At 38.3% G+C, this 15,033-nt stretch overlaps 1 protein-coding gene and 1 pseudogene across 1 annotated transcript; one reads left to right on the forward strand and one right to left on the reverse strand.

Annotated features, from left to right (window-relative positions):
• Positions 1 to 3,395: 3,395 nt before the first annotated feature.
• LOC126797014 (loganic acid O-methyltransferase-like) lies at positions 3,396 to 8,482 on the forward strand (annotated as a pseudogene).
• A 702-nt stretch (positions 8,483 to 9,184) lies between these two features.
• Positions 9,185 to 14,424, reverse strand: LOC126796662 (acyl-coenzyme A oxidase 3, peroxisomal-like). Its single transcript, XM_050523392.1, has 13 exons — positions 13,803 to 14,424; positions 13,088 to 13,205; positions 12,876 to 12,983; positions 12,587 to 12,759; positions 12,376 to 12,475; positions 12,196 to 12,270; positions 11,941 to 12,071; positions 11,341 to 11,476; positions 11,118 to 11,237; positions 10,396 to 10,542; positions 10,180 to 10,284; positions 9,948 to 10,049; positions 9,185 to 9,550 (listed from the first exon to the last, which is right to left on the reverse strand). The coding sequence occupies exons 1-13, from the start codon at positions 14,258 to 14,260 to the stop codon at positions 9,299 to 9,301; spliced, it is 2,025 nt and encodes a 674-aa protein (XP_050379349.1). The 5' UTR covers positions 14,261 to 14,424; the 3' UTR covers positions 9,185 to 9,298.
• Positions 14,425 to 15,033: the final 609 nt, after the last annotated feature.

Here is a 15,033-nt window from a genome sequence, read left to right on the forward strand (position 1 = left end):
ATGTCATTGCGTATTCAATATGGATTTGCATAGTCTTTTGATAAACTAAAAAAATGTCGCCATTACAAATCCTAAGTCGAGAATGAAAAAGATCCTTGGGAAGACACAGTCTCAAAATGGATTTTGAGGACTGTAATATTGATGACTAACCATCAATCGGTTCAGACACTCTAAAAGTTAAAAGTGAGGCTCCTATAACTCCCATGATCAGTCAAAGTCTTTAAAGATAGATATGTTTTCGTGTAAATGGAAGATGACGAATAAGTGTTGAGAAATAAGATTTTCTATACATGTGCAAAGACGCATTATTGCACTTAAACACAATATGCAAAACTCGACCTCTCATTCGTTGTATAGCTCTGCGCCCACGTAACAACAATGCCTAAAAGTTTAGGCTTATTTAGTCCCTATACAGAAAAGAGAATACGACATAGTGATGATGAACACTATCTACGTTGTTGATAGATCGTTGGTTAGAACGTCTATAAAATACCCTGAAAAACATCATCGTTAGTATAGAATAAATAGGGATCGTTCAGTCCGGGGAATCAAAATGGCCTCAAAACTTATCATGTTATTGGGGGATTTGATTTGGATTCTAAAACTAATACTTACAATAAATCCTAATTACTTATATACAATTGATCAACCATTCATCACATAACCAAAACACGAATTCTACTCAAGAAACATGTATGACACGCATATAACAACATATAGGCAGCAAATTATTTTGATTCTTTCTAAGTCCATTTCAATTCCAATTCTAATTAGAGTCCGAAGCGGTTCATCTAATCATTAAGACTTCTTAATTATTTAGAATCAATGAAGCGTTCAATCCTAAACATATGTTAAAAAGAGTTCAACATAACGAAGCGTACTAGTTAAACAACAAAGTAGCACATAAGCACATTAAGTCGAATTGGAGACATGTAAGCAAGCATGGCGTCACTCATCTTGATTAAACATGCAAATTCCTAGAACTATCACAACCCTAAATAAGTATCAAGAATTGAAACACGAAGCGCATATTCAATCAAAGAACACTTTGGTGAATTAAATCGCCTTGGCTTCCTCAAGCATTGATTTAGATGTACAAATTCAATGAATAAATTGAAATAAAACCTAAAAGGAAATCGGAAACCTACTGCCCATAGATGCTACACACAGCATACATACATATTTAAGAGTTCATACAATCAAAACATAAAACTAAATAAGTCTGAATTTATGTTCTTCATATAGAAAACCGGAAATAACATCCAAGAATTCATACAATAAAATCGAAAATTACAGAAAACCTAAATAAAAATTACAAGCCATGGATGAATCACACATTAGAAACCTTGAAGGATGGAGCAAGATGAATTCGGGTTTGGAGAGGCAAGAGGGGGAGCACGGCTTGGTGGAGAATGGATGAAGTTTTTGGCTCGAATTTTCTGGGTATTTTGGCAGGGTTTCGGCTTGGATTTATGAGAGAATGGAGATGGTGAATTGTGAGGCAGGCTGTTCCTTTTATAAAGGAAGGAGGAGAGGAGAGGCTGCTAGGGTTTTGATGGGTTGATCCATGTATACACGGCTGTGATTTTACTCTTCAATTAAATCGAATGGCTCTGCTTGTTTTCATTGTAGAATAAGCCTTTATCTCCTTCTTTCTCTCATAGGCTACACGGCTGGACTCTTTACCTTAGCTGAATGGAAGGCACGGCAAAGCTTCCTTCACAAGCTCAAGAGTTATTCACGGATTAGACTCCTTTTCCCTTTTGGATTTGGACGGCATCTTCTCTTTTAATCCGTGAGTTTCCTTCTTCTTCAAGCTTTGCCGTGGCTTATCTTCTTTTCCAATACGAAATAGGACTCCTCATTCTTCTCAAAATATCATGCACGGCATAGTCCTCTTCTTTTCCCTTGCACGGCTTCTCTTTAAATTCCTTGAATTATCTCTTCAAATCTGAAAATAAAAATCGAAATTAATAAGAATAGATAATCTATTTCGAAAATTATGTCTTAATCTAGACACTTGTTGTCTTAAAAAGACACATGTAATAGATGAGCTCAACTAGATTAGGAAAGTTTCTAATTTGCAAAAAGGAAACTTACTAGAATAAGTAAGTTACTAGAACAAGAAAGTTCATTTAGGAAAGTTTCGTAATAAGAGTTTGAGGTCAAGTAGGACTTTCCAAAATGGTACGTTTCCTAATCTAACAAGGATTCCTAATGCAAACAGGACTCTCAAGATATTGCCAATGCGACCAAAACGTAGAAAGATGAAGACTCCTAATCCAACTAGGTTTCCTAGTCCTATAAGGATTCCTACTCAAACTAGGACTCTAGACCAATTCTTCGTTTTTAACTCGTTTAAGCACAAATACACATCTATAACCGTCCTAGACTCCTATTGTGACTCAATGACTCGATATTACAACAATAAGGGCTATGCAAAGTACAAATGCAGGTAAAAACATATTAAGAACGTAGCACAAAGTGCTCCTATCAATTATCGCCAAATTGCTTAAAGTAATTATGCAAAAGTTATCAAAGCTCCCATGATTAATGTAAAGATTAGGGGGAGGTGTAGACATCAGGGGGAGTCTAGCACATATATATTAATCTTAAATGTAATAGGTGCATTATGCTATTTTTCCCTTCGACCAAGGTTTTATTTTCTCCCATTGGGTTTTGTTACTTGGCAAGGTTTTTAATGAGCCAACACATTATGCACCATTATATCTTTAAACTTGGCACAAGGGGGAGTGTTGAAGGAAAAAACACATTAGTGTGCATTCGTTAAAGCAAATAAAGGAATGAGTTAATGACGTTTATGGTCAACGGATGTAACGGATCAATCACCATTATGTAGCCTTAATTACCATTGTAATTACCATTTATTTCTATTGTAATCTTGACCCCTATATAAAGTGGATTATCAATTAGATGAGTAACGATTCCATTGTAATACCCCAAGTTTTCGGGTTTAAATTTGGATAATCCTTGTAGATTATTAAACTTGGAAATTGAGTAAAAATCGCATATTTCGTTTCTCTTCGATATTAGGCGAAACGAAACCGATATCAGAAATTTAAATTGAAAAACGGTACGTATGATGTGACTTGAGAGTTCACTTTTATTTCGTCTCTTGTCTTTGAAAACTTTCTTCACAGCAGTTGTAGAGCTTGTCGATACGAGTCCATGGACATGTGACGTACCTTGATCTGACGTCGTAAGTGAAAGTTATTATCGATGGAAGTTGGTTTCTGATTTTAGAAGGCTATAAAAGGACTTTTTTTGGAAACTTTCCAAAAAATCAGTTTTTTTCCCCGGTTTCTCTCTCCTCTCCCCCGACTCTCTCTCCCGTCGCCGCTCTCCTCTCCGACGATCTCCCTCCTCCGGCCACCATGCATGACACCGCCGGTGTTGTTGGGACCGCACGGCCGAGCCACGTCGATCTGTGGCAACGGCAAACCACACCGCGCCGTGACGCGTCGTCACCGAGGGAACCCAGCAGCAGCTCCGACGAAATCGACAGCACCGGCGATGCAGGGGCTCAAGGCGGTGACGGCGACTCCTCCTTTCTCCTCTTAGGTGCGATTCCACCGGCAGTGAGGCTCGAATCGAGTTGCTTCAGCTCCGATCTCCTCTCCCCGATCCGAGATCTTGCGGCGGCAATTGCGGCGGTTTCCGGCCGGCTTTGGGCGAGCTGAAGGTATGGTTGTGTCTCTCTCCTTGTGATCTACGTTTTTCATGTTGGAAGTTTGTTGATTTGAGGAGTTTTGGTCGAAGGTGGTCGTGGAGCGCGTGATGCCGTCTGTGGCGCCGCGTGAGAGGAGGTGAGGGCGGTAGGGGTGAGGTTATCGAGCTAGGACGACGTAGAAAGTGGAATTTAAGATTTTATGGGCGGTGTGTGAGGTCACGCGCGGCTACTGTGGGTGGCGTGTGAGCACCACGCGCCGCACGTGAACAGAAAAATTGTGAACAGTAACTTTACGAACATTGATTTCATGAACAGTGTTTTAATGGTAATGAGTCGCCGCTTGTGAATTTTACGTATCGTTTTCTAAGAACTTTATCATGCTATGAGGTGACCAACGAAACGAGTGAGGGAATTACTTTCAGTGTCGTGGAAGTTGCACGCAGGAAATAAGGTGAGTAAATCTCACTATGACGAGTCTACCCTTGGTGACAACTCATATTCTAGGATGCATGGAATCGGATGCGGATATGTGGAAGCGAAGCGTTTGGAAACGCGGAAGCGATTTTTTTCAAAAATTAAGGAAGCGAGTGCGTTTGGAAGCGTCATAATAATAAATATATATTATATACTATTTTTATCTTTTATTTTTTAATTATTTTATCCAGTTTTAAAATAACTTGATAACTATTAATAACTTCTTTTCTAAACCATGATTATCCTTGGTTATAGCAATATTAAAGCTTCATTTCAAAATTCAAACGAAAGAAGGTCCAGTATAGTGTGAAGGTATTTACCACGTGCAAGTCAAAGAGACATCACTAGATGAAATTGACTAAAAAAAACTTCGTCTTCTCTCTATCTCGTCAAGATTTTCTTCATATCTCTCCCTAGCTCTTTCTCTTTTCTCTGACACATTAGATCAATTGATGTTATTCATCTTTAACCGCTTGAATAAATTGAAAGGAGATGAAACGACAAGAAGAGACTCAAGACATTGATTGATAAAATAGAGGAAGGGAAGGAATTGCGCTTCCAATTTGGAAGCCAACGCTTCCGCCGCGCTTCCAATTAGGAAGCCAACGCTTCCGCCGCGCTTCCAATTAGGAAGCCAACGCTTCCACCGTGCTTCCAGTTTCAAAGCCAATGCTTCCGCCGCGCTTCCAAACCCTCCTTTTCTAGAATCGCGCTTCCGTCGCGCTTCCGCTTCCGAAGCGGGAATCGGTCGTCAAGGCAAGCTTCCGTGTTATGTAGCTCATATTTACGTTTCTTAAAAAGATTGAACTACGACATGTATATAATATAGTGGGTTGTGTATGTGTATAAATGGTAAATACGATACATATATATGGATTGTTATATTATATACAGTTACTTTTTTATTATCAAATGAGTTTGTACTGTGGAAACTATATTTATTATTGAGCAAGAGTCGCTTGGTTGTAGTACAATAAACATGTGCTAATTGTTATATTGTACGCGGTTTTAACATTGAGTCTTGTTATAACGTTTTCTAGTCTTCGGACGTTATTGGTAGTAATCGGAACCGAGCCTTGGCCGGGTGTCAGTTACGATTCAGTTAGAGCTCTAGTCTGTCTGCTGGTGTACTGCATGAGGGGTAACATATGGGTTGTTTCGGTCTCATGAGTCCCCATGTTTTTGTGTGATATTGGGTAACAGATGGGTTGCTCAATATCTGTCGGCGTACTGCATGAGGGGTAACAGATGAGTACCTGTATTTTATATGTAATTTGGGTAAACAGATGGATTGCCCAATATCTCATGAGTACACATATTTTCAAATATTAGTTGACAACCAGATGGGCCGTCATGTGTCTTATGAGTACATTTATCTTTAAATGTCATCAGTATTTTCTTTTGTATGCGATGTGTGTTATACTGTTGGTTTACTCATACGAGCTACAAAACTTACCGGGTTTGTGTTTACAATCCCGGTGCACCTATTCGGTGGTGTAGGGGATAGTTCTGCAGGTGTGGATTAGCAGAATTGGAGGGCTTAATCTGAAGATTGTCGAAGTTTATTTCTTCTATTTGTGGTGAGGATTAAGAGAATTTTACATTTCGATTTGTTATAATACTTGAATTATAAACTGGTTATGTATTAATCAAGTCGACTGAGTCGTATTATGAACTCAGTTTTCGACACACTATTACTATAAGATGATTTCGATATATTTAAAATTGTTTTAGAGTTTTCATGGCTTCGATTTCAAGTTTTATCATTCGAAATTTCGGGGTTGTGACATCCATTTTCCCTACAACATGTAAAACTTATATTTTGGTGATTTAAGATTTCTATCTTGAAGGTAAATTTTTGTGAAACTTGAAAATTGTTAGGTTGTTAACTTGTTATATCATAGTTTTTGCACTGATTTTTTAAGTTTCATTCATTTCTTATAATCTAAATTAAAGGTATGTAGGAGTTTAAGTGTTTAACCTAGTTAATAAGTATCTGTTTAATTTCAACCTAAGAATGAGAAACATCTATTTATAAGGTTCACTCAGAATTCCTAGTATATATATTTATGATTCTCGTCTATACAAATCTACATTTTATTGAGGAAGACATTTTTTATAAAGGAAGTTTAATATACATCTTTATTAGATGTTGCAGTGTACATACATACCTATGATTTTTGTCCAAAAAATTGTATAATATCTCTTACAATTTACTATTCTAACAATATATCTAACAAGAAAAAAAAGTTAATTCAACAAGAACAAGATGTGTATCGCATGATAAGAAACACTTACTAAATCAAGTTCTTTTAGTACCTTATATATATACCTTCATATGAATTTCTCATAAATCTTCATATGAATTTCTCATAAATCTTCATATGAATTTCTCATAAATCTTCATATGACTAGCCTAACAGCTATGCCAAGAACTCCAGTTTCCAGGTTTGTTCTTCGTTTCGCTATAGATGATCCCAGGCTGTTTCCTGTTTCTGTTAAGGTCCGCTCGTTTAAATTACAGCCTAACTGTAGCTAGCTTAGACTTCCTCTACTTGTAAAGTTCGTTCATTTCGTTGTATCACTTGTAATTTATCACCGAACAGTAGGGGTGGGCTTTAGGGTTAATTCAACTTTGCATGGAATTCTCTTCGATTCAACTTATCGATCATGATAGACGTTTGGAACTCGACTCGCCCCATGGCCTTGTCTTAGATGTCCTAACGTACCGTGGGCAAGATTATCTTAAGCTCCACCTCTACTCACGCTAATTAATTAACTAACAAGAAAATCAATCTAATATACGTACGTACTTATAAACACAAGTGTTGGAGACTTGGAGGGAACTACGTACGAACCCAAAGAAGATATAACAGAATTAATGGAGGATTAGGTCAAAATTATTTACCCCGAATCAAACATCCTGGTTTTATATTGATCCACCTCATTTACGATCTATTTACAAGTAGCTATCACTATACACATATATATAGTGATATATAATTATATTATATATAAGATTTGATTATAGGGAGCATATACATGTTCTTTTCATGTATAAGCACGTCTTTAGCATGGTTATTGATTAACACTCTTTTTCCTCAAGGCCCATTTGATTAAACGTGTAAGTACATAAACTAAATGAAATAAAGTATGTCAACAATTTGAGCTACTGCTTGTGCAGAAAGAAGGGGCAGGTGCTGCACAAGAAGTTGTGAACATGGCTATTGCTGAAAAGCTTGACATATACAATATCACATTATCTAATTCCAACACATTTAGCATCGCAGATTTGGGTTGCTCTGTTGGGCCACACATTTTCTGCAGTTAGGAAGATAATTGAAGCTGTGCAGCTCAAGTATCAAAGCCAAGGGCGGCGGCTTGATTCGCAGATCCCTGATTTCAAGTTTTTTTCAATGATCATACCCAAAATGACTTTAACTTGGTCTTCAAATCCCTCCCTCCCAACAGACAATACTATGCATTGGGTGTGCCTGGCTCTTTCTATGGTCGTCTATTTCCTCAAGCATCGGTTCACTTTGTTCACTCTTCTTATGCCATTCATTGGCTTTCAAGGGTCCAAAGCAGGTACTCGATAAAAATAGCCCCGCTTGGAACAAAGGACGAATTCATTACCTAAATTCCACAGATGCAGTAGTGAGCGCCTTTGAAGCTCAATTTTCCGAGGACATGGCGTGCTTCCTGCATGCCAGGGCACAAGAGATTGTCTCTGGAGGATTGATGGTACTTACCATTCCAGGTCACATTCAAGATGACATCATTCTCAATCTTTTAGAACAATGACCTACCATCTATTAGAGTCTTGCCTCATGGACTTGGCTAGGAAGGTGGGCTACTATCTTTATGTTAATTCGATACGAAATACTTTTTGATTCTGAGTTTGAATCATTATTAGAGTACCATATGTTCCCAACTAATTATTACTGATTATGTGATCTCAATTTATCCATGCAGGGAGTAATTACGGAGGAGGTAGATTCGTTTAATGTTCCTATTTACTATATGTCACCCCAAGAACTGGAAACTTCGGTAGAAAGAAATTGTTGTTTTAGAATAGAGAGTATGGAAAACTTACGTAAAATGTCAAAAATTGGCAATGTCAGCGAAGGTGCTCAGCTACTTGCATGTCACGGTAGAGCTGTCATGGAGGGATTGTTTAGGCAGCAGTTTGGAGATGAAGTATTAGATGAGCTCTTCGACTTGTACCGCCAGAAACTTGAAGACAATCCCTCCATCTTCGAGTCCATGGATGCAACTCTCTTTCTTGCCGTGCTTAAACGCAAAGAAGCGAACTGATTTGGACGACCTTTTGTTGAATTCCTAGCCTGCAGCTGCATGTCAAAAGGGAGCTTCATGGTTGTGTCGGTTATCAGTGGCATTAAAATGTATAAAGGACAGCGCCGTTCATGGTTGTCTTATAAGATATAATTTCTGGAAAATCAAGGGCTCGAAACCTTATTGGTGGCATCACTGGCATGGCATTCGAAGATGATATGAATTAACCAGATGTTTTATAAAATGACACCTCAGATCCTTAATGGCTAGGTTACTGCAATTATGTCGCGATGTTTAAACAACCATTAGTACAAAATCACTGGGACTTGGTTAAACATCCTCACCCCACATATTACAGAACCTTCAGCTGCCATTTCTTGCCAGCTGAGAAGATACGATTTCAATTCAGGTTGATAGAATGTCGATCAAACTGTCTATTCAGTCATGAGACCATAACTTCACAGTTTAAGAAGGTACCACGGCTGCTGCTCGAGAACCAAGACGTCCCCATCAGTTTGAACGTTGTTGTTCAAAAACAAATCTTTCATGCGAAACAGATCATGAAAGTAAGCCGAGAAATTGAACCATATATTCGTTTGGTGCAACTTCCTTTGAAATGAAAAACACAGGAAGTGATAACTTAATATACAGTATACTGCAATCAGCAGTCAAGTCAGTTTGGTTTTGATCGAGGTAGAATGGAAGATCAACTGAAATGAAAAATATAAGCAACCAAACCATTTCTTATTTCAGAGCTGTAGTCATCATGTTTGCTTATTACAGCACTTTCTTACATACATTCCAATATTATTCACAACGACAGTATTTGTACATTTTCTAGCGTTGCTGAACTGATGACCATGAATTTGACTCGATCCAGTTAAAAGCAATAGGACTGAGGAAAGCATCAGGGATGCCAAAAGAACTAACCAAGGCAAGCGCATGAGGTCGTAGCTCCTTACAGAGGCTGCTTACTTCTTTCCTCAGAGCAGTAACATTATCCGGTGATAAGTACCCATATCGGAGGAAAGACACATCCTCTTCCAAGCAAATCAATGCATACATGGTCCTCAGTGTAGCTAAGAGATTCTGCAGCAGAAACAAACAAACAATCAGATACCTTAGTACAACATCAGGTTCATATAGTTTATGACGCAATGGTAGTAACGGACATCACAATATGTAAAACAAAATTGAATACAGATAGTTTATATATTGGGAAGAAGCAACTCGTGACCTACAACGGACATGCATCCTCTCCTCTTTTTTTATTTCTATATGTTTTAGCCTTTGCAGCTCAAAAATTCAGTCCGAGCATGAACTTCTAACTCAAAAATACAACAAGACCAAAAACTGCATCCTATTTTTATCTATTCATGAACTCTGCTTTCTTAGCCATATAAGACAAACTACACAACAAAATAATGAAACTATCAACACTAATTCGTTGACAGTTTCTCACCAGGTCACTATATGAAATTGTTACCTTAAGTGAACCAGCAGGTACAGTTGCCTCTACATCAATGAAGGTTTGCAATATTGTTCGATCTGAAAAAGCTCTTCCCAAGTCCTCTGCAAGTTGATAACTCTGGAACCAGAAAGAGTAATGAAATAAGCACATGTGTGTGTCAGAGAGAGAGAGAGAGAGAGAGAGAGGGAGAGAGGCAGTGGCATTAAAATTTCATATATTATTAAGACCAAAATATGAAGATACCCACCAGAAGGATCGAGTTTTCTTTGCTTTCTCCCTGTTTTTGTCGTTGTGACACTTCCATAGCAAAGCGATTCAGTAGATCCCTCTCTCTTAAGCAAAATGCATCCATCTAATTTAGACAACAGCGAGATTTTTAAAGTTTGGGCATGACTAGTCTATACATAGCAATCCATCCGATATGATGTTAGCATAAACCACAAGTTCTGAAAAATTATATCACCTGAAATCCGATATTCTTGAGAGTGGAACTTGTAAGGTGAGATGGAATGACAGGACATGGTTGATTCATATGTTCTAATCCCAAGGCTTTAAATGGTGTACTTCTCTTCTGAGCTGTAATAAACTCTGCAAGAAGAGCCTTGCTGACCTGCGTTGAAAACCAAAAATATTCCACTGCTTTAGAAAAAAAACTCTAATTAGCTACCAAGAAACTCTGATGTCAGACCAAAAAGTATAATTCACAACTAATTCTGATGAATATTGAACTGACAAAATAGTATATCTCCGAATGCATATTTTCGCCATCTACCACTGTGGTCTCTGCCCATGATTTGATAAACATATTCCTACTTGCTATATCATATCACACCAACAGCTTATGTCTGTTATTCCGTAGGGTTCAAAGTTTGGCATGGCCCTCAGCGAACTAAACCATAAGACAATATCTGACTAATACGCGTGAGTATGAAGAATGCAATTAATTTCAAACAGACATAATTTGGAATTGGGAGGGCATAGACTAATGTATTGCAAGATCGCAGCCCTATTAATCTACTAATTATGATCATAAAACTATCACTAAAACCATTTAAGCACATGCACAACTCAAAATACAATACATGTGCCTTATTTTTTATTTGATTAAATTAAAAAAAATTCCAATTAGCGGCAATTTATCAATGAAATACTGCAGTCTGAATAAAACACGAAACTTGACACTACCTGCTGCATTAGAACATTATTGTCCCCCTCAAAAGTTGACTGCACATCAAATTCACCTTTCAAATTGCCAATGCGATTTTCAGTCTTCAGACCTTGCCCTCCACAGGCTTCACGACATTCCTGATGATAACATCAATAGGCTTGAAGCCTTGAATACAGCTCTAAAAACTAAATATTTATTTTTTTCACTATTTGAACAGTTTTAACAAATGCAGTTCCTGACCTGAAGAGTTCGCATGTTATGCCAAGTAAGTGTAGCCTTGAATGCACTTGAAACTACATGGATGGTTTTGCTCGACTCAGGAGTCCTCTTAACATAAATTGTCTTTAGGTGATTTGCAGCAAAAGTCATAGCATATCTGCAGCAGATGAAGAATAATAATAATAATATAATTAATTTTTTTTTTTAACAATAGGTTTCTATTTAACATGGATCAGCAATTACCACACAAGATTATGAGTTTCAGGCAAAAAAAAAGGATCAGCAATTACCACACCATATATTATATTATACTGCACCAGTCACAACCCTTAAACACTATAGAAAATTGTGGTTGTTTACTTTAGAAGCTTTCAGCACGTAAGCATCAAAGTAGTATCAGATACCCTTGGCTGTCTAAGTTGCATAAAATACAAATACATGAAGATAATCACATGCAAAATCTATGAGTACGACAGTTATTTATAACTACAATGCAGTAAGAAGTATTTAGATATTAAGAAACAAATTCTTTAAAGGATCGAATCATATAGGCAAAACAGTTGTTCCAATCCCTGTCTAATACTCTAATTAAAACAAACAACAGTGGCATCGAGTTCTTACGTCTTTGCCAGGAGGGGTAAAAGACGATGTTGATGACTTGGGTAATCAAGCAATAGGACTTCTGGCCCATTTGGTGTAAGAGAAAAGGCCCGCCTTGTCAAAGAGTACCTCATGGCAATTGCTAAACTTATCTAATTAAAGGGGAAGAAATGATTATGTTAGAAATTCCACTTGGCAAGAATCACCCTAAAAAAAATGTACATATGTAAGAATAATTTGTACAGAATGACAGGCACCAATTGTGAAAATCATTACCTTTGCTGAGTAAATTGCACTGGTTGCTATAGTTACACGTCCTGACGTCAATGGAGCCAAGAATGCAGCAAATCTCCGAATCAAAGAAACAAAGGATAATAAAAAGAATCACCTTCTTAAGTAAAGGGAGAAAATAATTGGCGGAGATACATATATATACCCATTTAGAAATAGATCTACCTGATCTGGGTCTTTTATTGCACTCAGATATTGTCCATCTGCCGAAACATCCGCTACAGAATTCAACAAATTTTCCCTGGGTATCCGGACGTTGTCAAACCTGAAACACAATTTTAAATTTTTTAAAGTCATACGATTGTTTCTGCTAAATAGATAAATGGAATTGGCCTAAAAAGTCAAACAAAGTTAAAGCCAGAAACCTAAATATTACCATATTCGACCATTATCAACACCATTTAAACCAATCTTATGACCACAATCAGCAATACGGATGTTTGGACAGATGTTTCCATTATCATCCCTGATCTGGGCTATGAATGCATGGACACCTTGATTGGTCCCAGATATGTTGAGTTGTGAAAAGACTATAGTGTGTGTGGCATGCTAAACCTCAACAGGAAAAGTAATATATCAGTGTAGAGGTCAGCCTGAAGAAGGAAACTTCATAGGCAACAGTACGAGAAGAAATTAAGAATGCACAATACTAAATGAACCCTTACATTAGCTGCCCCTCCAATCCAATACTTCTGAGCAGATTCACAAGGAGTATTAATGACAAATTCTCCAGCTTTTGAATCATAAGTGGTGACTGTTTCAATTCCACGAACCTGTAAACATCAATCTGGAAGTAATTGGTGACAAGTAAACAGAGATAAACAAGTATCTACAGGCCCACAATTGAAGATCAAATGAATGAACAACCACTACATACATTACTGCCATGCCCTAGCTCAGTCATTGCAAAGCAACCCTTGATTGCATATTTCTCAGTGTCCCACAGCCATTTGTCGTGATGGCGCTTTGTGCCAAAGAACAAAATTGCACCACCCCTGAAATTCATTAACCAAGTGACAGCAAACAATAACTTAATAATCTCCTAGAATTTTGACATCAAAGAGTAATCCATCTTAATTTGATTCTCTCATTTTGCTGAATAAAAAATCCAAGCATTTGATCAATATTGATAAAAATTATCTATATGACAGCAACTTTCTGAAGCTGTTGAACTCAATTTCTGAGCAGAACAAACCCGAGTTGGCTAGGAACATTGAGTCTCTAAGTAACTTGTTACTTTAGCAGAAAAAAAAAGCTGCTGGATTTAGGCACAGGACGCGAAACCCAAGGCACAATGCCTGCTATAAGATTCAATTTTATCTTGTTCAATTCCGATTTGTACATACAAACATTAGCCATATTAATAGACTTTAACATACTCTCAAAAAGCACAAGACTCATAAACACTACCCATAAATAATTAACTGGCCTTCCCTTAGCATAAAAAAATAGCTAGGCTTCCCTAACCAAGTATATTGCTGCTGCATTAAATTTAGATCTCCTCTACTCCAAGTAATGTAATATCAATCAGTCACAATAACGCGCGAAGTAAGCAATTAGAGGGAGAGAGAGAGAGAGAGAGACATATATACCATAGAAAGAAGTGCACGCCGAGCTTGACAGAGAGCGAATGATCGTAGATACCAGTAACTTCAAGAAGAGCAAACTTCCTGAGCTCAGCCTCAACTCCTCTCTCCGTCAGCCACCCCTTGAAAACTCCGCGATCCAATAGATACTCAATCCGCTTCATCGTCATCTCCCTCTGCTGCTCCATGCTCTGGTTATAGTCCGGCGACACGAACACCCGGCCGTCGCCGGCCTCTTTGGGATTGAACAGCTTGCTCTGCCGCATCAGACCGAACAACCAGTCCCGCTCCTCCAGATTATGGTGGTCCAGAAGCTTCCGCATCTCCTTGACGTCGAAATCCAACGGCTCCGTCAGCTCCGGCGGGGAGAATCCCACGCAGGGGTTGGCGGTGAGGGCGGAAGAGGCGGCGGGGCCGTGGAGGTGGTTCGAGAGGACATGCGTTCGCCACGTCACCCGATCCATCGTGGAATTTCGGGTTCGGGTTTGGATTAGGAGTCACGTATGGGCGTGATCGAGGAATTTATAGAGAGAGAGAGAGAGAGAGAGAGAGAGAGAGAGAGAGAGAGAGAGAGAGAGAGAAGGGTAGAAGAGAATTGGGCGCGCGCAAGTTGGGAAATGGGGTTAGGAGGAAATGCGGTGACTTGTTAAGAGATGACTCAGATGAGGGCGAAACGACGTCGTTTGTATCCACTCATGCCTCGGGAGTTGTGAAGCATGGGCGTTTGTGATCAGTGTATTCAATTTGACCGGGAGTTATGTGTTTTCTGATGTCAGAAAACGTCATATTCTAGAACCACTTTACTGGATGATGATCCGCACGACATGGCTTGTTCAACTTTGACGTTTCAATCTTTCTCCGCCCACAATTTATTAGAGATGGAGTTGAGAGTTCAAAAAATTATTTAAAAAAAAAATCATCCAAGAGTTATCAATAGAAATCTCTCAATTGATCGTATAAGCGCGCGTGTGTTAATGGATTGATCTCCTATGCTTGATGATGTATTCGCTTATGCTCTTATTCCGTTGTAAAATATCAACGACGAGTACCTTGGCCGAAGTGGAAAGATGCTGAACTAGACTTATTATGTTAGGCTTTGTTCGTAAGTGTCATGAGAATGATGAAGTTATGCAATATTTGCAAGACCTATAGCACAAAAATTGTCTCATTATCATAGTATTGACTACAATGAGTTCTTTTCTCTCGTTATAAACATAATTGCTTTCTGCTACTTGAT

Source organism: Argentina anserina, chromosome 6 (genome assembly GCF_933775445.1).
Source record: "Argentina anserina chromosome 6, drPotAnse1.1, whole genome shotgun sequence".
Taxonomy (NCBI): Eukaryota; Viridiplantae; Streptophyta; class Magnoliopsida; order Rosales; family Rosaceae; genus Argentina; species Argentina anserina.

Bases quoted from the DNA above. Each gene is read 5' to 3' on its own strand.
- LOC126796662 (XM_050523392.1), bottom strand. From the start codon at position 14,260: ATGGATCGGGTGACGTGGCGAACGCATGTCCTCTCGAACCACCTCCAC. The intron at 12,072-12,195 runs GTAATGATTTTC...CCCTTTAATTAG, and splicing joins GTGCAATTTACTCAGCAAAG to ATAAGTTTAGCAATTGCCAT. The intron at 10,285-10,395 runs GTGATATAATTT...TGTCTAAATTAG, and splicing joins TCAAGAATATCGGATTTCAG to ATGGATGCATTTTGCTTAAG.